Source organism: Brachionichthys hirsutus, unplaced genomic scaffold, assembly GCF_040956055.1.
Source record: "Brachionichthys hirsutus isolate HB-005 unplaced genomic scaffold, CSIRO-AGI_Bhir_v1 contig_801, whole genome shotgun sequence".
Taxonomy (NCBI): domain Eukaryota; kingdom Metazoa; phylum Chordata; class Actinopteri; order Lophiiformes; family Brachionichthyidae; genus Brachionichthys; species Brachionichthys hirsutus.
This window is the reverse complement of record NW_027180391.1, coordinates 16,079-41,843: the sequence shown is the minus strand read 5'-3', so window position 1 is coordinate 41,843 and position 25,765 is coordinate 16,079. Positions and strand designations below refer to the sequence as shown.

At 40.3% G+C, this 25,765-nt stretch overlaps 1 protein-coding gene across 1 annotated transcript in view; it reads right to left on the bottom strand.

The window, feature by feature from the left end:
* Window positions 1–335: 335 nt before the first annotated feature.
* The window catches only part of LOC137914498 (VPS10 domain-containing receptor SorCS3-like), a 38,649-nt gene continuing 13,219 nt past the window's right edge, over window positions 336–25,765 (bottom strand). Inside the window, exons 3-28 of the mRNA XM_068758035.1 lie at window positions 22,295–22,362; window positions 18,027–18,126; window positions 17,702–17,860; window positions 17,451–17,524; window positions 16,472–16,536; window positions 15,836–15,954; window positions 14,062–14,151; window positions 13,542–13,721; window positions 12,856–13,002; window positions 11,879–11,981; window positions 11,423–11,499; window positions 11,213–11,304; window positions 10,417–10,524; window positions 10,083–10,200; window positions 9,791–9,924; window positions 9,129–9,242; window positions 8,674–8,845; window positions 6,926–7,112; window positions 6,563–6,696; window positions 6,109–6,232; window positions 5,687–5,799; window positions 5,211–5,345; window positions 4,885–4,984; window positions 4,090–4,195; window positions 3,835–3,995; window positions 336–400 (exon numbers count right to left, since the gene is read on the bottom strand). Of these exons, the coding sequence (XP_068614136.1) occupies window positions 336–400; window positions 3,835–3,995; window positions 4,090–4,195; window positions 4,885–4,984; window positions 5,211–5,345; window positions 5,687–5,799; window positions 6,109–6,232; window positions 6,563–6,696; window positions 6,926–7,112; window positions 8,674–8,845; window positions 9,129–9,242; window positions 9,791–9,924; window positions 10,083–10,200; window positions 10,417–10,524; window positions 11,213–11,304; window positions 11,423–11,499; window positions 11,879–11,981; window positions 12,856–13,002; window positions 13,542–13,721; window positions 14,062–14,151; window positions 15,836–15,954; window positions 16,472–16,536; window positions 17,451–17,524; window positions 17,702–17,860; window positions 18,027–18,126; window positions 22,295–22,362 (3,045 nt within the window). The remainder of the gene's footprint in view (window positions 401–3,834; window positions 3,996–4,089; window positions 4,196–4,884; window positions 4,985–5,210; window positions 5,346–5,686; window positions 5,800–6,108; window positions 6,233–6,562; window positions 6,697–6,925; window positions 7,113–8,673; window positions 8,846–9,128; window positions 9,243–9,790; window positions 9,925–10,082; window positions 10,201–10,416; window positions 10,525–11,212; window positions 11,305–11,422; window positions 11,500–11,878; window positions 11,982–12,855; window positions 13,003–13,541; window positions 13,722–14,061; window positions 14,152–15,835; window positions 15,955–16,471; window positions 16,537–17,450; window positions 17,525–17,701; window positions 17,861–18,026; window positions 18,127–22,294; window positions 22,363–25,765) is intronic.

Below are 25,765 nucleotides of genomic sequence, written 5' to 3'. Positions count from 1 at the left end.
CTGAATTAACAAGGATACCTAAATATTTATGAAATAGATACTTGATTTCAAAGCAGACACCAAGTATCTTTGGGTATCTTGATGTTAAATGCAAATCTTGTGCTTGGTATCATAGCTAACAGTGAATTTCAGCAGTGACCGCCCTCAAACTAGAGGTCCACAGCTCTGGCCTGATGGATTAACCTTCACCAAGTATTGTAAAGTACATACTAACTCTATGCATATGTTAAAAACATGACTCTGAACAATAGCAGCTAAGCTAAATAAAACAAAGCAAACAGTTTCAGCACTATTGTAACAACAATATGCACTTACTCCACGACAGAGAGCTTGTTTTAGACATTAGTACAGTTTGGAAATTCCCTTGTAACAATTCTCTCGACATTTCTTCCAATTCCTCCTGGAAACATGCAAACAACAAAAATAGAATTGAAGAAATGCTGAAACTCTGCTGCTTTAACATCAAATGCTCAGTGCAACTTGCTTGTTTTGGGAATTCAAGGGTTAAGAAAAAGATTATTTGCAAACACAACATTGCACTAAAATCTGCGATATCAACATTGTGCGAAAGTATTTATGAGATTTTAACATCAAGAAAACAACTTTAAGTACATTCTTGCTTCCTAATCATTCTTTAAATAAAGGTTTTAATGGTTTGCATGCATTTTTATTTTAATGTGTGTAATTTATTTTCTTTTTTTTGTCTGTGTTAGGATACCAGTTATCTGAAGGAGCATGGCCTCTACAAACAGGGTTGAGCTACCGATGGATGGATAAGATAGGATCGCTGGTGAGGTTGCTCAGATTGTGTAGATGCTGCACCTTTCAAAGGCGGTTTATCTCCAAATACCTAAGCACCAAGCTCATTTTTCATCCATAGATCTAATAACCTGGCAGTAAATGTATCAAGGTACAGATCTAGCAGTCACTTCAGATTTGTTCAAGATTTTTTTTTCATAAAGATTTAGATGTGTTACTGCATAGACTGAATTTTAAATGTAGTCTGCAGCAAGGTTTAGCTGCCCACTGAGCCTCCACAGAGGTTACTTTATCACCCGTTGCCAGCCAGGATGAGCTGCCTTCAAAGGGCTGAGTGTCCACGAGGGAAGGGACCTGAGTTTGTAGCCGCTCAACAACTCTATGAAATTTAAGAGAAAGCAAGAGGTGTCCTAAATATTTCATCCTACAATAACTGTACAAATGATGTGTTTGTGGTAAAACGTCCAGCTCATTTATCTGAATTATATATTAATTTTAAAAGTGGTTCCTAAGTGAGGACACTGAGATATTCATTTTATTTTCACCTCACACAGTATAATAAGTGAGTTTGTTAGAAATTGATGCAAACTACAGCTTGAACAGCTGGTGTAGGCATATTGTTATACCTATGCTGTGTTTCCCAAGTTCTTATCCTTTAGACATGCAAACTCCAGTCATGAACAACATTAGCCCCCACCCTAACCACACTTTTTTTTATTTTTGTGTGTAAAAGCGGCCTACAATTTGAACAAACAGGCTACATCCTAAAAAAAACCCCAGCTCATTTTCTTCTTTAGAAAAGTTAGGGTTAGAGATAATTAAGAGAATTTTGTTTAGTTAAAGATCCCATATTATGAAAAACAAAATCTTCCCATGTTTCTCCACTATGGTGGTGAGTTAGGCCCAAAAACAGCTAAATAAGCCATCCAGTCATTCCTTCGTCGTTTGCGTAGGTCTGTAATCACCTACTGAAACACATTTGGAAGAAACGTGCACAAGAAGGGTTGTGCAAGGATCAGTAGAGAGAGGAGCACTGATCAATGATCTTTACTCCAGCTATCAGCTTCAGAGGACAGAAGAGGAGGCTAAAGTTTATTTTTGGTGGTAATATTTCGCGAAAATTGCCAAAAGCACGATTATACACATTAGTGTATTTTTAAATTCATTGAGTTTGTTAAATGGGCATTCCTCAGCATATGTTTAATACTGGACCAGTATACCCGAGTATACTTTAACATGTGTGACTTGTCTCCTTACAGATCAGTTTAAAATGTTAATTTTTAAAAAAAATTTAAATACACATTTGATGGCTCCTTAGATGGCTCTGTTATGACCTCCTGCGTGTCAAGATTCTCCTGTGATGCAGCATTCAGGAGAATCTCAATGTCCTTTAAGAGCTTATTCCACTTGAAACATAAATGTCTGCTGATTCTGAAAAATTAGCATCAATAGATGTTGTGTTAATAATTTGTAAATTATTATTTTTAATATATTTCAAATTCATTTTCCAATCTAAACCTGCATCTGAATTTTTTTATTTTAATCAGTCAACTAGTCCGGGTTTAGCTGTTGAAGTCTTCCTTGTTGAATTTTACAACCGTTACTTTGTCTCGCTTCACTGTGGGACCATCAATGAATAGATGGATTCTTCTTGGAGCTTTTAAAGACATTTGGACCAAAATGAGAAAACATAAAATCACTGAACAGAGACATTAATTAAATTAAACCTGGTTAATGTGTTTCCCCTGGTAAGGGGCATGCTTCCCACTGACTGGGGGGTGGGGGGTGGGTGAGAGTCAAAGGAAATGCATGTCTATACTATTCTTTATACTGCTGTCAGTATATTTTAAACACAGTAATGATAAATAAACTAACTGATGGATGTCAAATTGACTGAAGCAACATAAAAAAGACTAAGTATAGTGTTTCTAACAAAACTCGCTTCAGATGGAAATGAATCCATCCCTTAATCAAAAAGTAAGAGGTCGCATTGTTTTTTTTTTTTAACAAATAAACACTTTTTGAAAGTCACTGAAAAGGAGTTAAATTGTTTCAGATCAGCAAAGTTAGAAACAGCTGAGAAATGAATAATATCAGAAAGTGCTGAATGACCAGAAAAAAAGGTCTGCAGCCCACATCTCTCTGTTGGGACTCGGGAGCACTGCAATGCTACTCGTGTCAAAGAATCCTCCCTCACTGCAGGGACCAAATAGTTCTCATCTTAAAAACATCACAGTCGATGTAATCCTGATGTCGTCCTGTCATCGTGATATAAAGTGTTGCTTTTGGTGGGCAATTTTTTAAAATATGATATTGCATTGATAAACAAATTCTAGTACCTCGTTCTTTAGACTATATTTAAATTGAAAAAAATGTCAATGAGTTTGTGTCTAAATCACACACGAACAGGATGTCTATGGCGGCAGCTATCTTCAAGTTCTACTATATTCATGCACCTAAGTAATACTCAAATATTTAGTACTGGTATTAATATAGTATCATGGCTGTAAAATAGTGTTGGATTAAATCTAATTTCTAAGTAGACTCCACCAATACATTTTTGTTGAACTCAAGAGTTAGCTTCCAACAATGTTTAAAATGCTTCAGTCGGTACAATACATCATTATTTGGGATGCACCAGTTTTCAGACTGAATACGAGTACTTAAATTTGAGTACTGGCTGAAGTAATTTACTTTCAAAATCAGGTGTTGTTTATTTGCCTCACATGGAGGACCACCAATACTACTGCCCAGTCGGTCAACATTATTGACTAGAATACCGGTTCTGGTGAACTTTATTGAGGATGTAAAGCATCAAACTCACTAAACTGTCAGCAATAGACAAAACAGTCAGTGGGAGGTAGCATTATATATAGCTGTCAGCTTGAATTAGCAAAAAACTTGAACTCCCACTGTGCTGGTTTATCAAGTATACAAATTGCTTGCATCCAACGAGGTACCACTTTAATATTGAAGAGGTACTACAGTAAGTTTTATTCACTGCACGTCTACTATCGGACTCAATATGAGCACTGAAGCATCCCTAATAATTATCGTTTCCAGCAGTAAATGTACCTCTGCTCCGGGCCTCCAGCTCCTTCTCCATGAATTCATTTGCAGAAGAAAACTCACTGAGCTTGACCTTGGACATGTTTTCATTCTGTCCGACTGTACTGATCACTTCGGGGTCCTTCTCGTGGCTGTCCTCAGTCTGAACGTGGATCCAAGGAATTTTCCTAATCATTAGGAAAAGGGCAAGATTGGCTTTCAGTTGATTTCAGTCAATAATTCTTATTATTAAGAAATAAGTTAATTATTAAGCAAACACACCTTTTGAACTTGTAGATGAAGAATGCTGCGAGACCAACAAATACCACAGTGAGGAGCATCAGCATTGCCGACCCACTATGGATGGAATTAGAATTTACAAGCGGTGCTGAAAGACAAAGTCATCAAATGAGCGTCACCAAATTAGTTTGACCCGTTCTTTTTTTGTTATTCACTAAACCCTTTCACTACCTCATGTCATGCAACAGCTGCTCTCTGCATGTTATCCACTCAGAGTATTACAGGAAAGCTTCAGGAGGTCTCCTGCCTGCCTCTGGAGTCCACCATGCGGGTAGCTTATGCATAGTCATGGTATTTTAAATGCTGAGATGCAATATTCAAAGTATTTCTCCTATCCACCAGGCGTTCTCCCTTCTGAGAGAAGCCTATGGAGCGTTTGACCTTTGTCCGTCATTTTAAAGGTAACACGGACCTTTGTGTGCAGACACAAATGAAGACAGATCAGTTGGTGGATGAAAAGGGTAAACCCGTGCAAGGTTGATCGACACATTTTTGAGATATGCTAATCACCTGGTGATCCAGCTAATTTCCTCAGTGCATACCAAACACTTTCTTTGTCAATCAGGCCATTGATTTGCTGATTTGAATGAGTACTCCAGTCTCACAAGCCCAGTTGTAAAATTGAAGCACTGTACCAAAGATATTTAAATATACTGTGTATACTGTAAGTTACCACAGCATATAATAGTAGAGTGGAATAAATTAATGGAAATAAATAATTTCTCTGTTTTTTTTTTTTTTTACCTGCAAACTGATTTTGGCCGGCAACAAACTCACCCAAAGTTTGTTGAGTCATGTAGACAATAATACGAATATCAGCCTTCAGCACAAACTGGATCAGGCCTTGGTTCAGGGCAGTGGCAAACATGTCTGCTATCTGTTTTAGGTAGTTAACAAAAAGACAAATGGAAAATAAAGAGAGCGACAGACATCTAAAAAATCCAGAATCATGTTTGTTGCTGTTACTTAGCAACTAGTATGAAAAAAATAAATAAATATATACACATGTACAGTATATTTATTAGTTATGTGTCATATCAGTAGTCATCGACATCAACACGATGACTTGCTATTTCTATATTTCTACATTTCCTGGCTCTGACCTTATCCAGATCCTCTTTACTGCTTCTCTTGTGCTCATTTGATGTATGCTCGTATGGCAGGATAAAGACTTCAGCTGAACATGGAAGTCCCGGGTACAAAAACACCAGCAGCTGCTCCTCGGGAGCCCCAGACACCTGCAGCAGCAGGATAACACAGACAGCCCTAATTCACGGTGGAAGTTAAACTTTTGGCGGCTGTTTCTAAAGTTTGGACGACTAATTCAAAGTCTCTCAACCGACAAGGTCCCATGGCAAACATTTTGACAGCAATTCAAATACACACTAGATGACCATTCATCGCTACTGTCATCTGCAGTAAACTTAAAAAAAGGCAATGTTTTTCACATGGGTCCGTAAAACATCTCGACTGCTTTATCAATACTGCACACAGGTATGAAATAATAAAAGCCATAGAAGCCACTGGAGGCTGGTGTTGGTTCCTGGAAAAACTTCAGCGCAATAGGGACTTGATGTACCTGTGACAGAGCTGTCCGCACCACACGCCCTATGTCCTCCCTCCACTCTGGGATGTCAGGATTGTGCTCATCAAGAACCGGCGAGAACGACAGCAGCAATGACCTGAAGAAGCCTGGAAGAGAGATAAAACAATGCCTTTTAGAATATGAGTGCTACATCTGGTTTGGCTTTTGATTAATCTGCGGCGTGGTTTTGTCTTTTTTCATTTAGCGATGTATGCCTTGATGTTAATTGCTCCTCAACATTTCGTGTTCGCCCACTGTGACACATTATTCATTAGATGAGTCCACGCTGACATCAACATGAAGCTGCTTGCAGAGTGGACCGAGATGCATCACTTTTCTGGCAATAGCGAATTGCATATTCACGTGGCGTGCATCGCATCAATTAAAGTGTTGTGTAGACTGTCGCCGCAACTCACCTTTAACAGTTATAACTTTTGAATCCTGGATTATAGTGCTCCCCGATGCAACCTGGACCGTGACCTTGTTTTTCCCCTCTTTATGAAATGTGTGAGAGATGCTTCCCTCCAAGGTTATAATGGGCTATATTTCAGAAAGAAAAAGAGTGAATGTTTCACAAAAAGGAAATGCTCTGCTGAAGATCTAGAGCTCCACACATGTGCAGCCCTTGACATACTGCATGATGAATCAATGTGACAAATATATGACCGGCCATCCTAACCGGATCCTCCAGGAAGACACAGCCAGGTAACATGCAGCCATATTTTATGTTTTGTTTAATAGCTTCATAGACTCCCTCTTAGTGAGCCTCAGCACAGACGGACTTTAACAGAGGAGTGAGGGAATGGGAAAAGACGACTGTAAAGACAAAAGACTGTGTGTGGAGCAGTACTGGGAGGGCAGGATTCTCACAGCAGTGCTGTTGTCAAACCACCAGAAATATGTCAATGTTCTGGTGTGGCTTGGCCAAACCGCCACACTCAGATTAGCCTCCTTCCCCCGGATGGCTACAATAGATGCTGAGAGATACACTCGCTCCACTGGACCTGAGGTGACAACAGACAGTCAATACAAAAGAGATTCGCTGAACATGAACATGTGATTACAGCTTCATGTACATTTTGGTCCACATTTTTGCATCTTCTAGTGGATGAAAGTAATACAATCATGATTGGATATGTTATTCAGCAGACTAGGAATGTGACGATCCAGGAAAGAGCTGCATGCTTGATGCCCTACTGCAGGAATGAGTACTGATGCGTCTTATTCACATACTGGTGATGTGTAAAAACAACGTGCTGCTGTCAGATCCCTGGCCATTTTCAGCAGAAGCTGTCACTCGGTAAATCCCGGCGGTTCGGTAGATGTGCTTGATTCCATCATCAGTCCTGCTGAGGTTAGAGTATGTGATCTTGATGCCGTCCCCAAAATCCAGCTGGATGCTGGTTCCCAACGATTCTCCCTGTGGATCGACGACATGGCCTCCGTCACTACAGCTTAAGTCAGAGTACGTCATTGAGACCAAATCAGAGTGAAGTAAGCGCAGTCCAGTACAGCAGTACTTGAGTTGTCATGTATGCTGTGTCATAAACACTTTGTAGGAGTGACTGGAGACAGGAATTCAGCCGAGGTAAGAAAAGAGGAAGGCGAACAAAGCCATAAAAGCCTTCCAGAGTACATGGGATCAATTTATAATCTAGTGCAATTTCACCAACTGATGAAATCATTAAAACAGACAAAGATATATTTTCTCATTATTGAAGTATTTTTTTCCATTTGAATTTCAAATATATAAACACGGCTTGTCCCCAAATGGCATCGAGCAATCCATAAAGTGTTGCTTTTACTCTGTACGATTTCTGGCACCGTACTAATACAGTATTTAAGATTAAACGTAGTTTAGTGCAGCCAGCACATTGACAAGGTCTAACAAGGAGTATTGTTTCAGCTGAAAGTAGAATCATGAAGAAAACACAGAAATGTGATGATTAAAAAGGCTAATGACAACGTCCTTTTAATTCAACAACTTCTGGGCAAATAAAAACAAAGCTATCTGCATGTTTACACTAGAAGGGAGTGGGGAAATACATTTGCAGCCATTATTACGTTATTATTACCATTTGGTTCATTATAAAGTTAGCAGATTTGCACACTTACATGGTTCCCAGAGGAAGTATCACAACAACGTTGGAGATCCCCTAATGTGCCGTTGTTTTGTGTGAATTAGCTTAACAAACATTCAATAGCTCGCCTTTTAATTTGGTACCAACATTCTCCCCCAGGCGAGGAATCCGTGTAATTTTGGTGATCATTATCATTATATTGATAAGGCATTTATTGTTTCCCAGAGAATTAATTGCTTTGATGTCTGTGATTCCCTAATCGTACTTTTTACACGTAAAACTTTTAAAACCATAAGTCTGAACAGCTCAACTAATGGCAGTCATGAGTCAAAGCTATTATATCATGTTCGCTATGGCGAACGTTACACATGCTAAATATTAGCTTATTAACATGGTGCTCATTTAGCATGTTGGCACCCTTTTACTTTTCACGGTTGGTGTATAAAGACACCAAGAGCAATTGATAACCTTTTGGTGATGATCCAGATCACCGTGTTGATGGTAGAAATCCAATTACAAGGGGAATGAGCTGCTTGGTGGAGGTCTGCGCTCTCGGAGTGTTTTTCTAGTTATTATATTAAACTTTCTGCACTTGTCTCGTAAATTTCCGAAGACTCCGAAGAAACTCAAAAACAAACAACGGGAGCTTTTCAATAATTACTTATTTCCCACTACATGAGCAATTCTGTCCGTTCTATTGGGATTTAAAAATAAACTAGAGACATTTTTTCACATTTATTGCAAAACCCTTGAAAATTAAATAACTCATGCGCTCAATGAATAAAAACAGCTTCCCTTTTTATTTTTAGCATCTATATGTCTATGTTTCTGTATCTACTGAACCTGCAGCTATGCTGACACTGATACGTAACACTACAAAGACTTGTTGGCATGACTTACGTCGTCGAGGTAAACTATGAAGGTCACGTTACTTCCGACAGCGGTGCTGAACTCTCCCTGACTGGTGGACAGCCAGAGGCCTCGGGGAGGTCTGGGACGACACGCCTGTCTCCTTGGGGAGTACAGATTTCTCCCTCCTTCCTTACAGTTATTGGACAAAACCTTTCGATACCTTTAAAGCATTATGTTAAAAAAGAAAAAGAGGTTTACATGTTTATACACAGAATGAGCTCTGTAAAAATATTCACCTTTGCAAAAATGTGTGCAGTTCAGTACTTTGTGCTAAAACTGAATTCGGGCAGAGTCAAGGTTGTGCACCTTTACTGGGAGTTTCATTTTCTAAACCGTTAAGGATGTGAAGTAGAATGTTCTGTTTGTGTTCTAGACAACATGACAAACAGGCATGAATGGAATAATATTTCTTTGTGATGGATTGAACACAGAGGCCCACTTACCCTGTGCTATTAAGGAAGGTTTGGCTGGTGCTGCAGCTTTTAGTCGCACCATTTGGATTAAACCAAAAAGCAGGGGAGCACTTTCCATCTGCCTGGCGTTCCCACCCGTAATCACTGGCAAAAAAAAAAAAAAAAAAAAGAGTACTTCATGAAATGATAAACACTGCTACTGAAATAATCTTGCTTCAATGAGCTTTTGTGGTGGGGCAAATGCTCCGCAGCCGGATCTTCGTGGCATATTTTAAGAACATAACGAGAAACACGATTGTTAGACAGATCAAACAGAATTTCAGTCGGATGGATAAAAGATATTCAAAATTCATTTAGCGATTCATTATTAATTGAATTCTAATAAGTCACTTGACATTATGGTAATTACAGTTGCACGATGAAAAGTTCCCAACTCCCATTTACAATTTCGAAACTATAATTAGACTCGTTGAATACGGATGAACTGGACATCCAGTGAAAATGTAATGTAAGCGGATACTTGTGTTTTTGATTGCAAATACATATAAGCAGCATTAATTAAGTGTGATGGAATTACATGATCATAGGAGAGGGGCTGTATGGTAAACAGGCAATGAAATAAATTAGGTGCCAGTATGACAAAAGTCCAACTTGTATTCTCGGTCGGGAAATCTGATAGGTGAAGTCATTACCATTCAAAATCATAGGCTGTGCAGAGGCACGGCTCCGAGGAATAGATCCTTGAGTAGTCCTGGGCCAGCATGCAATGGTTGCCTGGCTGGCGCTTCATATAGATCTGCTTCTCGCCCATCACACACAGCTCCCCCTATCAAACAAAGAAAAACATGAACTGGACTTTCACACGAATGAAAGAAATTCTGGAAAGGACGGACGCACAGAAAGGTTTTTGTCCATAATTAAAGTGCACAAACGTGCATATCTTTGGGATGACAAGAAATCTATAATGTCTTATATTCCTGCTACCTTGTTATGAAGGTGCCACGTCTGATAATCCCCATCCATGCATCGCCTGCTAAAGAGGCCCTTGTAGTCGATCTTAATCAACTGCCACTCCGACCGATGGCTAAAGTGTCCGAAGAAGCTGGAAGATGATTCACAAATGTGCAATTTATGCTGAGACTCTGGAGATATTAATATGAGATTGTAATTTATACTGACAGATAAAATAACATTCCCTTTGATGAAAAGTGGTGAGGCGATCAGTTGGATCTTTCTTTGGTTGCATCCCCAGCCAATTTAATCCGAGTTTGATATTTGTTTCATTCCTGCTGGACTCCACTTGTGCATCCCATCTTACGTGATAATGTGGTTGTCAGATTCTGGCTCCATTAAAACACCATCCACATACAGAGGCACCAAGGAGAAACTGTGACGGTCCCATTTCTTTCCTTCGTCGAGACTGATCCTGCATAAAAAAATAAAAACAACATAGCGTGGTCTTGCAGATCCATCCGTGTTTGAATGTCTTTTGGGGTTAAATGTACTTTTTCTTCTATCTGCATGCAACAATTCCAGAGATATGTTATAAAAGATTTTAGGCTACTTAGCCTTGACTGTGTTGAAAAATGAAAAATGATCTTGACGGCAAATTGAACAACAGAATAAATGCTCCTGAGCACAGCTACATTTCTGAAGGTGGCAAAACAATATAAAAGAAAGATATGACTTTGGTTGGAACATTAGGAATTGGCTTTTGGGGGGGTTCAAATCACTTTTCTCAGAGCTTAATCACTTCTGACAGGGCTATAGTGAGCAGGGACATCAAAGTCGATCGTGTTACAAAGCTCCCACAATATGGGGCACTTATGAGGGCATTCTCAGTCTCACTTTCCCGCCCTGCTCTACTTTTCATTTACATAAAAGCACTCAAACCATCATCTCCAACCACGAGTACGAAGCTGTAACAGACCCTCGTCTGTTGGAAATAATTCTAACAGTTCTGACGCTGTAGAGCCGATACAATAATCATGCAAACTTGCCATCAGCATTTCAAAACATTAACTGTAATCATATGCGGCTTGCAACAAGGTAATTTTCCACAACTCCACCACCTACAGCTCCCGCTTGCAGTAATTATGACGTATGATGCCTACCACAAGTGTCGAATGGGCGTCGCTGCATGTAAGACCGCCAGCATCGCACCTCCATTGTCAAGAAACCAAATGTTGTGCTCTTCATCAAAAATCTGCATAGCCACACATCGACAGAAAACTTTTGTTCCACGCACAATGGCAAACTTCTCTTTGAATGCATAATCAGTTTAAGGTAAATGCATGCGGCGCATACATGCAGATGGGTCTCACCTGTCTCCAGCTATTTCCTGCATCAGATGTTATAAACATCCCAAGGTTGGCAGAGGACAGCTCTTTTCCAACATTCCCTGAAGAACAGAGAGATGAATCATTTTCCACCGTGTGTATTTACATAACAGAGGCTCCATGACACACCTAGTCGCACAATCATATAATAAAATCATTAGCTGTTTCGCAAATCCGCGCATGTCCTCATTTTCCACCAGAGGACATGTTTAGGCTTTACTACGACCTAATAGTCTCCCGCAAAATATGAGATTTTGGAGTTATAGTGACTGATTTCAATGACACAAAGAGGACAGTGTGGGATTAGTTGCGTGTGTTTTAAAGGGGGCGCTGCTACAGTACATTTATCATTTACATGCATGTATAGAAAGGGATGCCTCTGTTGATGACAACTGAAGAAAACCATCTCATAATGCGTAAATCAAGTGCACATCCCTCTACCTGTAGCCACAATGATGCCTGGTACAGACTTCTTGCTGGTGATGGGCCCGGATGTGTAGGGATTCTCCGACATCTCCAGATGAAGATGCAGTGAGCAAAACGACTGTCAACAAAACAGATGTCACCCATGTTGAGACAATATGTATGAGGAGGATCTTCGCTGCAGCGATCGACGGGCTTTGTCTTCAAACTACTCTTCCCATTGAGAGGAAAGTGCGAACATTATCTGAGACAATTTATAAAACAAAGACGCTTTGTTCCTCTCATCTCCTCTGCCCGGAGAAAGATAGAAAAAGCTGAGAGGACACAGAGGGCATTTTAATTGTCTCATTCGAAGGCAAACAAGGCATGTAATTAAAATTCCCAAAGATGCACCGATAAAACTGGCAAAATTGATTCAAATCATTTCCACTCATCTCGCAGACTAAAGCATACTGAAAAAACATCAATAACACTTTTCAAACAGCCGGGGGGCTGGAGGGAGGTCGGAACGCAGACAACGACATAACGGCCATCTGGTCGCAAGACACAGAGAAATACTGTAACCTGCTCAATGAACAAATACATTATGACAAGGGAACATAGTGACTGGATGAGGCGTATATCACACCAGCTGAATAACAACATGGCCAGATAATGAAATTTGGTGTAATCTAACCTTCATTAGTCGAGTGTGACTACAGGTAGTAAAATGAAATCATGGAGGTTAATGGAAAGTGTGGACCCCTGTAACTAAAAGCGATAACACTCTGTGGCTTACACATAATAGCGATATCCCAGTCAAGCATCTCTTTGCCCAGTTAAGAGGCTAAAAAGGACAAGCTGATGCTCATGCTAGCGCCTATCCTCGTGCAAATATGCCTCTGAATCAAGCGCGAAGGATGAAATTGAAACATTTGATGAATGATATATGTCAAGAGCTTCTTTTGTCATGAATAAGAGCAGCCGTTCATTGCTGCAAAAAGGCTTAAGCTCACCAGAAGGCAGTTCAGGTTATTTCCAGCCACGTCGGTGGTGGGAGCCGGCAGCAGGGCCCATGTTTGTCCCTTGTTGTAAGTGATAAACGTCTTGACATGATTGTTCACCAGTTTGTTGGCGAGATACATACCATTAATCCCCTCCACCTAGGAAGGATAATAGCACATATTAATCTGTTCTCTAAAAGGTAATTTGCAGGCACTCACGACGTGTTCAGAAACGCCGTGAATTAATCAATAATCATTGATTGTTTGAGCGGTGCTGGACCCTCTACTGTGGTAGAATCAAGGGCAGTACACAGTGATTTGAGTCAACTAAAAAATAGCAATGCAGAAGCATCTTAAAAGTCCCTGATCTATTCGATCATGTTCGATCAGTCAGTCTAAGCACAATTAAAACAGAATGTGACCATTTGTAAAACACAATATTTTGAAAACTGCACCATGGTAATATTTTGGTGCAACATTTTATTAAACCTAATGAAACAGGAAAGTTTGATTGGACTATTTCACAGGTAAATAGGTTAACTGGATATTATTACATCATCTATTTGCATTCTTCTTCTTCTTCTTCTTCTTCTGTTTTACCCAACAGCACAGCTTTTTATATTACTAGGTGAAATATCTGTGAAGGGAATAGGGGTCGCAGTGACAGCAGCAACCTGTAAATGAGTCTGACTACGAACCTTATAAAAGTCGACCAGTAGGTTACCGGCAGGCCCTCGGCTTGTTCTCAGGTTCTCTAATGAGAGAGTGAAGTAGACCCCGGGGGAGTCTGAGATATAAAGGCTGTAAGTGTTGTTCTGATTCCACTCCTGGACTGCAGCGAATACCTGCTTTTCATCTGTACTTATAATATGCATGTCCTTTTGGATGGGGTGAGTGAGGGGGACAAAGAGAGACAGATGAAAGAGAGAAAAGGTAATATAATATTGTTTGGTCGAGAAGCAAAAGCAAATGATTCTGATTCTTTTTTTTAGATATTTTACAGTGGAACCTCGGACATAATTCGTTCTGTAATATTCTTCTATCACCTTCTTCCGCGCATTTTCGGTTTGCCTCGGCACCACTCGTGTGTTCGAATTCAGAAAGTCTGTTCGACCTCCAAGGCATTTTAAACTCAGTTTTTTTTAGTTTGAAAACAGAGTTGTTTGAGAACCGCGGTTTCACTGTATTTGATAACTAGTTTTGTACATTTGCACTTACCTTTGGGAGACAGTATTTCGGTAATTTCATCTGCTTGAAGGATTCTCTCATGTAGGACACAAAGTAGCTGGCACGTCCCGACTTGGTTACCTGTGCAATAAAGTCAGAGACACTTTGTCACTCTTAAAATAGACCACATAAATGTCTTTTAGCACCACTTCACCTGGTGCCCTGTTTTTCTGTTTTAGGTCAGTGACTCTTTTATTTGTACATTTCCTTTTTGATTGATGCCAGTGTGAGTGTGAGCTCTTCCCACACGGAGACGACCATGTGGAGCATCCATTAAAAGAACGCAACAAAAACGGGTTGGGAGGCAGCGTTGACGCTACATGAAATGAGGACAGGAGGATAAAGCGTCAAATGAATGAGGGCCATTAATTCCCAGCACAAGACTGAACTGATAAGACTTTTGTTTTTACAATTTAGCACAACAGATATTATTAACATTATCTAAATTAGTCTAAAGCCAAGAGGTTCTGAAATTTGTGTTAACTTTATCTACAGTGTGGCTTGACGATGCACTGCTGTTTTCCCATCCACTTACAGGCAGGGCAGCACTATTTGATTTCTTATTTTTATAATCAACTAGAAGGCTGGCGTTTGTCCCCCCCAACACACTACATTAGAGCTCTAATGGAATAATCTATCGAAAATCAATCAGCTGCATTTTCCCAGGCCACGTTTTTGAGGATGTTGCACTTGGCTGTTCCTCCTCTCCCAAGAGAGTTTAGAGGTGTTGAAGACTGCTTATTTTGCTGTAGCCCAATCGATAACCTCATTACTCTTTGTCAAGTTAAATCCAACTGCCCCAAGCAATGAAAGTCACGTGAAAGTCATCCACGCCACGGCAGCGGATTGGTGTAGAAGCGCTCTACGTCCAGTTACTCTCACCAGCGTCTCTCCCTCCCCCCCCCTGCCTCAACATTCCATCTCATCTCAGTGAAATGCAATTTGGGCATATTATTGAATCACCAGAACTGAATCAGGCTGTGATATGACTTTTTTTTCTTTTTTAATACATCTTCATTCTTACATCGTAGCCAGTCTAATAAAGTCGGTGGATTAAGCCTGTTGACACTGAAACTGGGTCACTGCTAAAGTGTTACAAAATCATATCGAAAGATTCATCTGTGGATAAAAACAAACAAAAAAAAACAGTAAACATTTAGGGATCAATTAAAGTGAGTGTAGAATGATCTAGCACAAATACTGAGCCCTAAGAAGCATCTATCATTTGGAGTTGTATCTCAGATGGAGGCTGGAGTCTAACAAGGAAAATGCATGGAGCCTGACTCGCACGGAGAAAATCACTGGCTCTGGATTGAAATCAATGACAGTGGAGGACATTTGAAAATTAAATCTCTAATAATGACCCTGACTGCCACTGTCTAATTGGAGTCAAAGTCAGAGTGAATGATAATAAGGACGCCAACCTGTCTATTCAAAGTTCCTTTGTCGTGCGTGCGCTGCTAGAAAATACATTTTTCAGGCGCGGAGCATGTCCGTGCAGACACTGAAACACTGAGCGTGACTTAATACGAATGAGACTAAAGATAATCACAGCACACGTCAGGCCAGCGGGGAACAGGCGTGTTGGGGAAAGCCATAGAATAGGCTGAGATGGAAAAGTAATGAATTGAATGCAAAAGAGACCAAAAAACAAAAGCGGCACAAGACAATCAAAATTCACAGAGATGGTGCCTTGGTGGGAAGATTTGAAGTCTGAATGCAAAGTCTAAACATAAAAACAAGTAATTTATTACTATATGCAAACCTGTGTGAAAACATATTCATCCTGCACAACCAGTGAATTGGTGTCCACATGTCCAGGAAAGATGTACTGCCTGTTGCCTTCGGTGCATCGCTGGGCTCGGCACTTCAAGTACTGAGCGCCTGGAGAGAGGTTAGCGGAAATCAATCCGGAGTAAATTACAGCCATTTACCTTCAAACACCACTTCGCATGCTGGAGCTGCTGCGTAGTATGCATTTGCTAAATATAGTTAGTTCACATTTCAGTTTCAGCTGTGAATAATTGGATGAATAATGTCCCATCACTTACTGAATTAGGCAGTTCCGAGTCATATTTTCACAACACAACAACAATAGATGAATCTTTTCAAAGCAAAAATAAATTCCATAATTGGTCTGATAAAATATATCACACTGGTTACGATGGGGGGGGGGTTGAGCTCTGCCTATGAGACACAGGGGATGTATTAAAGAGAAGCAACATCCATCAACCCTGTAAAACGCTCCATTTTTGTCAGAAGACACCGATTCTCTTTTACTAGACGTCAGGGACCAATCTGAAGAGCAGAGCGGGTCTCATCGTCCCTTGACCTCGCTCGAAATGAGAGGCAGAGGGTCCTCTGGGCCCCGCTACTACAGTGGATGGCGTGTAGCACTCACGGCCTTTTGCGATGCGTGTCTCAATGTGGACCACGTCTGATTCTTTGTCCAGGCCCATTACCGCCCTTAAAAGGAGAAGGGACGAGAAGAAAATAAAGGAGAGCAGAAAAAATATGGAGGAAGATGGAGGAAGATGGAGGCAAAAGGGTGAAAGGGAGAATGAAATAAGTGATCGGGGGGGGGGGGGGGGGGGGTAGGGGGGTGCCTGGATGTGTCTTGCAGCTGTAGATGGATACCCTTGTTGTGTGAAACCAAAAGCTGGGTGTTTTTTATCTCCATCATTCCATGTAGAATCAGTTCCACCGCTGGCGAATTAATCTCAATTCACCAAGGAATCAACAGAGGAAGCAACACGAGGGAGCAATGACAAAACATCAGCTCGTCCCATAAATATCAACCGAAGCAAATGTGTGCTGTTATGAAATAGTGGTCGGCTGCAACAATATTTCAAAAAATAGCCTTTTGACATAATGTGTGTGTGTGTGTGTGGGGCGGCGAGGTTTTCAAGAGCACAAATAATGCATTGTTTTGGGTGCCAGCAGACCCTGCTGCGCTGCTCTTATTCATCAAATGGCTTGCTGTTCATGCGTGAGCAGAGGATGTCCTTCAACCAATGTCATTTTCTTTGCTGGCTAGAAAAGCACACACGTTTTGGATTCGGCACATACCATGACAAACAGGGACAAATGTTCTTGCATCAGTATTCACCGTCTTGCTGAGATTAGTAAATGACAGCAACAACAAAAACAGCATGTTATGTTTGTTCTATGGAGAATAAAGGGAGGCGATATTTCTTCGGTTTTTACGTGACATGGGTCATTATCAGCTTTGGGACCTTCTCCCGTGGGGCGGATCAGTTCTTGACAGGATGTCGCTCGATCCTTCTGAAGCAGCACGGGGTTGCGAACGCTATCATTAAACAAATTCTAAAACAATGGCTGCAAGAAAAAGATCACGTGCAAGAGCCGTATCGTCGTACCAGTAGAATCGGCCAGGCATCACTTTGTCGTGGACGAGCTGCCATCTTCTTCCAAAGTCCACTGAACTGTACAGCTGAATGCAAAAAAAAAGAAAGAAGGAAAAAACAGGCCAGTCTTCATCACACTTAAAGATTTAAGGAGAAAGATATCGTTAATGTGCAGCAAAGTGCTCATCATATGACACCAAGCAGCATTTTATCGATTCGGCACCACATATCATCTCATTAAAGTTCATTCACTCAGAGGCTACCTTGCTGTCGTGACTGTAAGCCAGTATCCAGTTCTCTTGTGCAGGGTGGAAGAGCAGGCTCAGGATATTGAAGATAATGGGATGCTTTTCAAAGCTTGCCCCTTCATCTGAACTGATGAGAACAGCGCTCTCTACCTCTGGGTCGCTAAGCATCATTATCTAAAAGTGCAGACGGCCAGACAAGGGATGTGGTCATTAGAGGAGGAGAAGGAGGAGGAGGAGGGGAGACAGCAATCATTTAGCAGCAAGTTTTAAGAAAATGTAATTTGATGTCAATCTTGTAAAAGATCAGACAGATAGATAAAAGCAGCAGAGAAATGCTGACCTTCTGCTTGTTGGTAGGGCAGACGTACAGGTAGCTCAGGACTGTCCTTGAGCCCACTTTGTCATTAAGTTTGGTGTAGGTGCTTCCATAGTCACTGGATCTGAACACCAACAAACAAAAAAACAGGTTCCATGTCTGAATAAAGAATCCATTAAAGACCTGCCTGAGACCATTTCTAAAGTGCCATACCAGTGGTTTGGCATGTTTTAGCCCATTAACTGCAAATCAGTTATTCCTTACGTGGCTGCATCTCCGGAGCACGCCACACATTCTCAGATTGATTTTCTACCATGCAGACAGCCTTTTGCTTTACGGAATGAAAATCAGCTTGCAGAGAACGACTGGCTTCATTTTGATGTGTTAAGTTTTGTGTTGCTGCTGCTGTAAAAAATGGACTTTGCTGCAGTCCTGCATGAAGTGCGCTTCAGTCGATCTACTCTAGATGGTCGCCCCCCCTAGATCTCTCATGGAGAGGGGCAAGTGTGGCAGAGATGTGAACGCCTCAACCCCGAATGAAAATTTGTCACTAGATTGCTCAGCATCATTAATTGCATGACTGCAATAATATTTCTATTTAAAGTACTTGTATTTGAAGACGTCATAAGTTCAATATGCCTGAATGGGAAAGAAATGCGCTCAGGTGTCTGGGGTGTTGTTCTTTTGAGTGTTCCTATGAGCCCCCCCCCCCCCTCCCCGTGTACAGTGCTGTCACCATGTTCATGTTCTGTGGTTTATTTTCTCCCGGTTCTAAGTTCCATGTGGGGGCTGAGGATTGGATGCGGAGATTAATGGCCCTCCTTTAAAATGGCACCCGAGGGTGCCGGATCTACTCTGTCGACCAACCTGACCATGTCTTTGTGTATCCTATCAGGTGCTCTGTGCTTATGAGTGATGCCCATAGTAGTAACATTCTGTATGTATTGTAAAGAGTATTATAAACCAGCAGTCTAGCTAACAGCAAGGGATAGTAAGCCCCCTTTTAGTCCTATTTCTTCTTCTTTTGTTTTATTTTTGTTTTGTTTTATGGAATTGCATCAGCTATATGGACGTCCTTCCATTAACTTTGATGAACTCCAGGTACATTTGTTGCTTGTTTTTTGAGCTATGGCCACCCTGATGCTATTATAATAGATGAACAAATAAATCAACCCAGTTTAGACTGAAATTACTGTGGCACTGGTCATATTTGGGATTCAGGAAAGAGAATAATTCTTCTTTTACAATGTTACACTATGGCAGGGTTTCCACTAGACTGGGCAACATATCAAGTAAATTGTTTAGAAGAAAAACAAAGGAGAAAGAGTTCTCTGAGCGAACATCAGTCAGCGACTGGGCATTATGCACATTCATTTGTTTTACTGTTTGGCTCAAACGTGGTTAAATGTACATTCAAATACTGTTTGTTGTTGCTAGACATCAAATTTAACGAGTAAGTTGTGACCGCCTTCTGCTGGTTTGTGGGTAAAAATCCATGTAAGTGACACAACATATCACAAAAGTGTACTTTAAACACAAATGTACAGAGCATGTAAGCAGCAGGGGAAAACGTGTAATGAAGGACGGAGGAACCGGTGAAGTTGAAGCAGCAGTCACAGTAAATGGACACCTCAAAGATTGGCCATGGCTACCTGCTGGGGGGGGGGGTAGAGTATATGATGTTTCACAGTTTAGAAAGCAACACACTGCTGGTAATGACACAGCAGGAAATGGAGCCATGTACCAACAAAATAGAGAATAGTTTATGGACAAAGCAGATTTAAAGGAATTTGACTTGTAAGTATTAAAATATTTACGTGAAACCTCCACAGGAAGCCTTGAGAATGTTGCATTGAGCGATAATGCATTAGCCTCGCAAGCTACAATCCGGAAACTCCTGTTTGTAACTATACATTAAATTAAGCGCTTTTAAAGCAATGACATAGTAGTGTGGAGAGAAGCATAATGCAAGCAGTGAGCATTAAAAAAAGGTAACAAATGTCTTCCTACCATTCAGCAATAATAAGTTATATTTAAACCTTTCACGCGTCTGGGTGTTTTTACATTGAAGACAGAGTATCTTTAAAGGGAGCAGTGGTAAAATGCCCCCTTTAACTATAGGGGTTAAAGGGGCAATTAGTCGTTACATTTGATTTACACATTTAGATTCACTGGTGGAAAACAGACACACAACTATGAGCACAAAAACATTTACATTTTAAATTCAATTGGCCCCTCAAAAAATAAAACAGAAAAACAGAAAAAAGATCTTAAACAAATAAATTGGAATAGATTACCCCGATCCATAGATCTTGGTTCCAAAAAAGAGATTCAGGCAGTAACGAAGACCTGATATGACTGAATATTCCTTATGCATCCCATTAGGCTGGATGTGTTCCTCGCCCAAGTCTTCATGTTCGTCTTCGCCACAAACGGAAAACCGCACTCTCAGTTCTACCTGAGTGCTTCCAAATGTAATTTCATTGCATAATTGGATAGATACCCAGTGTCTGCTATCATTGTCTGCACATTAATCGAAATTGTCTTATTCGCCGATGACATTGTTTTCAAAGACTTACCCCAGAACACATTTGTATATGTGCTTGAGAAATTCTTTAGATAGCTTTTTGTTTTGGATTGTGGGAATGAAAGAAAACCACTTACATGATCTAATTACTGCACAGAGAGGTTCCACAAAACACCAAACAAAAGCACAACACATCTTTATGTGTGTTTAGATTTAGATTCTGCAGGTATTGGGCTTGGAAATCAACCAGAAACATATCAAAATGTACATTTAAAACCTCTCATTGAACTAATATTGCTCATGCCAATTAATACTTTCACTAATATCTGCACCTTTTAACTGTCATGTAAAAGAAAAACATGCTCCATCCTGTTCAGTCACGCACATCCACCCGTTCAAACTCATATTAGTCTCCATTCACTCAAAGTGAAGGTGCAGCTTGGAGTCAAACCAGGGGAGCTTCTGGCAAAAAAAAAAAGAAGAAAGAATGATGTGGCCAAGGTTTCAGGACATTTTTACTGAAGAGGATACCAAACAAAAATAAAAATCTGTCTGCGAGTCACCCATTCATCACCACATTGCATTTTGCCATCAAGAGAAGCCTTGAGCATTAGTCATAAATCATTTATCATGTTAACTCAGGAATCATTTACTCGTATTTCACATCATAATTTTGGCTTCTCTAAAAGTCATACTAATAGCCATTGTGCATCCCCTCAGGTACAATCTAATTTAGTTTGGTGCCACTGTTAAGCAGGCACCTTGATGATGGAAGACTTCCTGCAAAAAAAAATATGGAACTTCAAAATGCGTGTCAAGTCGGGTGTAAATCTTAGTTGTGCCTCTGGTGAAACAGATATTAATTTGAGGCTCCATGCTTGGCGGACTGATGTTCTCTTTTCATGTGTATTTTACAGTGAAATGAGTTCTCTGCAGGCTGTGGGAGAGGTGAGGAAAAAGGCACATTGGAGGCTCTCTACATGATATAATCCTTGATGAATTCCATTCTTATTTATGATCTGACAGGCCATTGTAACTCACCTCTCAATACATACTGAACGGAATTACGACAGCTATACCGTGGCAATTGCATGTCAATTGCCTTGGAAACAAAAGGTTGCGGATGACAATCAATCAAAAACTCCATCAGAAAGTTTCTAGGTCAGGAGAAAAGAGCCACAGGTCCAAACAAAGAATCCCTCAGATAGGTTTTCCGATTTATCCATCAAAAGATGTCTTTGCTGTTGATGAGCAGAAAATAGTTTGGACCTTTTCTTAGAGATTGTTGCCGTCTCACTTGTGTTATTTATGGGACTGCAGCAAGCAAAGAGAAGGATGCTCAACTACCTCACTCTGGTTCATTAAAACATACTTTATATTGGCTTCCAGTGTAACTTGATTGTTCATATCCTAGCAACGGAGGACACCATAAATCACACTCGCAGTATATTGCATTCTCAGTGAATATATTACTCTTATTGTTGTTAAGTCTGCACTTTAGCATTTTCATCAAATTCTTGAAATAATGTTGCGGCTTCTCTGCGACCCTGAATCAAAGATTCATAATAAAGCATAATTTAAAGTCTGATTATTCCATAAGAATGACTGAAAACAGTGCAAGCAATGTATTTATTGTTTCAACTCAGCAAATACATAGATTTTTGTAGATTTTTGCATCTATTCTGAATGTGTTACACAGAACATTCCACCAGTTTACTAATTAGGACATCAAGCGAAAGACAGCGAAGGCGAAAGACAACCTTACCTCCACAGTGAGCTCTCAGTAACAGCCCCCAGGTTGAAGTCATACAGCTTTGTCAAGATCAGAATCACCTGCAACAGCGACAGACAAATTACAATTACACATCAACGTCTCTGTCGTCTGCCTGCTCACTAATCACGAGGAGTAAATACAACGCGACTGCTGCATCGCCTTTAACAATGAATATCTGAATCACACAGTACATTATCTCAATGACAACTGATCCTCGTGCTGTCAAGAGGTGCCATTCTGCTGGTGACAGGATCGACAAAAATCCGTGTGGGCTGTCAGAGTTGACTCTGCACCTTGAGTGAAAGAAAAACTATCTGACAGCAGAATCTGAATTTACACTGAACAATAAAAACAGATGCACCATTTACTCTAATATTTACAAAACTTTTGTCACATCTGAGATTTGCTTTGCTTTAAAATAGTGAAGCAGTTTAGCTGTGAACGGGCTAAAAATTTGACCACAAATGTTGATGGAAGATGTTGTGTCATTTATTTTACTTCTTGGAAGAATTCAGTTCCTACACGAGCTAAATGCTTTTGTATGTTCTCTGAGGATGGTTTGGACAATGTATTTCTGGGCAAACAAAAATGTAGCCCATAAAAGCCTGTCAAGGCACAGAGGGCAGAGTGAAATGGTGTGCAAACGAATTATTGTCACTCCAATGGCATTATAAATGACTTCCCATGGGGATGCTCATAACTCAGGATAGAAAGGGGGTTGGGGTAGAGAGTTTAGGGCAGCGCATTGAAGGAGGGGCAGTGGATAATAATACACAAGGAGCAGAAACATGGTATAACGTGGCAAAAAAAAAATAAAGAATTTAAAGCCTGGAAGATAGGTCAAAAGCTCAATTACTGTGAGTTTAAACGTATTAACCTTATGGGACCCGGGGAGCGAGTCATTAAACTGAGAAACCCACACAAGACTCACAGGAACAAAGATATGCTTCTAAGTCTGCTTTGAAAATGTTAAAAACCCAATTGACCCACAATTTAGCCATCAAATAGCCGGCGTGCAGGACTGGGACTATCTGCATTACAGGTTAATTAACCAATCACACAGAGAGATAATCATTTGCATAACTAAATGCACCATGTCTGCAAGGTCCAACGCCGGAGTCTGAATCAATTTGGAGTACAGACTCCGTTAAATGGCTGTGATGTTTGCCCTAATTGCCTGCTTTGAAAAACAGATACGAGAGAAAAAGTGAAACTGCGGATCGTTTTCCTCCTCAGTTCTCTTTTGCTAACAACAACGGCTTGGTGTCACGAGACATTATACCGTAAATACTACCGTGTAAATTGAATCTGGAATTGATTTTTATCTGTGTCAAACTGGAGGCAGCTCATTCCAAACCGAAGGGATTCAAATATCCAGCGCTGCAAATTAATTGATTGAATAAATGAATAAATGTTTTAAGGGCCTCAATGACTTGCACCATTTTGCACATGGTTCCAATTTAATTCAATGTTCACAGATTTATTTGGGGACATTCAGCAGCATCTAAAAATAGCCTAAAATGGCAAAACTTGATAAGTAAACTAAAAATAAAAAAGTATCTTAGCATGCGGGCTACAATTGCCATAAGGAGCTGCCTCTTGACGGCCGTCAACGTGTTTGTGGAGTTCACTCATTAACAAAAGTTGACCAATCGAATTGGGTCAGTGAAGATCTACCTCAGGGACCAACAGGCTAGTGAGCCAGATGACTGTTTGGATGATTTGCCCCTAAGTGGATACATCAAGAGTGTATCGCTAGAGACAGCATGTCAGCACATCTTTAACATTATTGATATGTTGTGCATCTGTGGCTCGAGTCAATACGGAGCAGTGGCTATACATGCAAATGCTGAGACAACGAGGGCGAGCCCACGACTTGCAAAGCCAATGGACGTCTTACAATGAGAGCCGGACAGAAATGAAGTTGCATTAAACTAGTTTATAGTGCAGCCTTGCATTTATGTAAATACAGGGAACAAACAAACACAAAATAGCTTCCAGAATTATTTTAGCCTTCTAGGTAAATACAATTTCCCAATGCATATCATCGCTCACTTGCCTACATGAAATTAAGTAAGGACCCTGGAAGGCCAAAAGCAGTGCATTTATTCATGTTTATATTTTATTGATGTGAGCAAAGAGCTATGCCCCAGGAAAGTCAACCAATCATTTTTCAGATTGGCTCTCACCCTCAGAGGAGTTGAGTTTAGTCATCCTTTTATCCTAACATTCTAGTCGAGAAGCTTTATTTCCCTTCTTTGCTCTCCTTCTTCGTCTTCCACTTCCTGAAAGCTTCTTCTCTTTCTTTCATCTATCATTTTTGAATCTATCCCAGTTTTTTTCTTTTGTTATTTTGTGCATAGAGATTTAAAATGACAAAAAAATTAAAATTAAAAAAATATATACAGCCATGCAATGACTGTATATATGAATTCGATGGCAACAAATGTGTCAGCGCTGTAATTCCATTCTGATATATTGTATCCTTAAACAGACCCACACAGACCCGCAAGAGCGTTTAAGCATGCAGCGTTTGCACATCCACAGAAAGAGACTGCTGGACCAAATCAAATCTTTAGAAGTTCCATATCTGTCTGTATTTTTTTGTTAAGGAGAAATGCATTTTAGAAAGCTTCAGTGGGACGTGAGAGGCATCTCAACCTCCTGTTGGTGGGCAGAAGATTTTCTATACGACTCGCAGTTTAGGTATGAATCATCTCTACGCACTGCGATTTGGCTATTAATAAAAATAGAGCAGCGTTTATATGGGCACCGCTTAATTGTGCTTTTTAACGCCACACTTTAAATGGAACCTGTTGCTTATTAAGGCAAAAGTAAAACATCATTAAGATGGCACCCCCTCAGACATTATTTATGTTTAATTGGGTAGACAAAAAAAAAAAACAAGCTTCTTTCTCAGATTACACCTCCAGATTGTTGTTTCTCTCCTTCTCAGGAAGAACAAGCCACGGGAAGAAGGAGCCATCTTCAGATATTGGAGAAATGTTGCCACTTTCATGTAGATCTGATAGTGTTTTTAAAACTAACTGGAGGGTACAGCTGAAGTATCTAAATTAATTTCCAAGGGACCCCCAAAGCTGATAACAGTGAATGACGTAAGGCTCTTTGTAATAGCACAGCAAACGACTCACGCTCAGAGTGGCATTGGCACACTGATTTAGTATTTAATTTTTTTACCTTTGGATCCCGTGACTAGTTTGCTGCTACAATGATGCCCATTTACATTCTCATGAATAAACATAAGATTTCATATATTGCACCTTAGGGTAAACACATCTGAGGAGACCTCTCCCTGGAGTCGCCCAAGTTTATTTTCCAGCCACATCAAAATGACTGACAAATCACCGGAATGTGTCGCCAACAGAGGCACACAATTTCTTGAATATGAGCGAGCATTCATGGGTAGATTTTTTTATTTTTTTACTGTGAAAGACTTCTCTT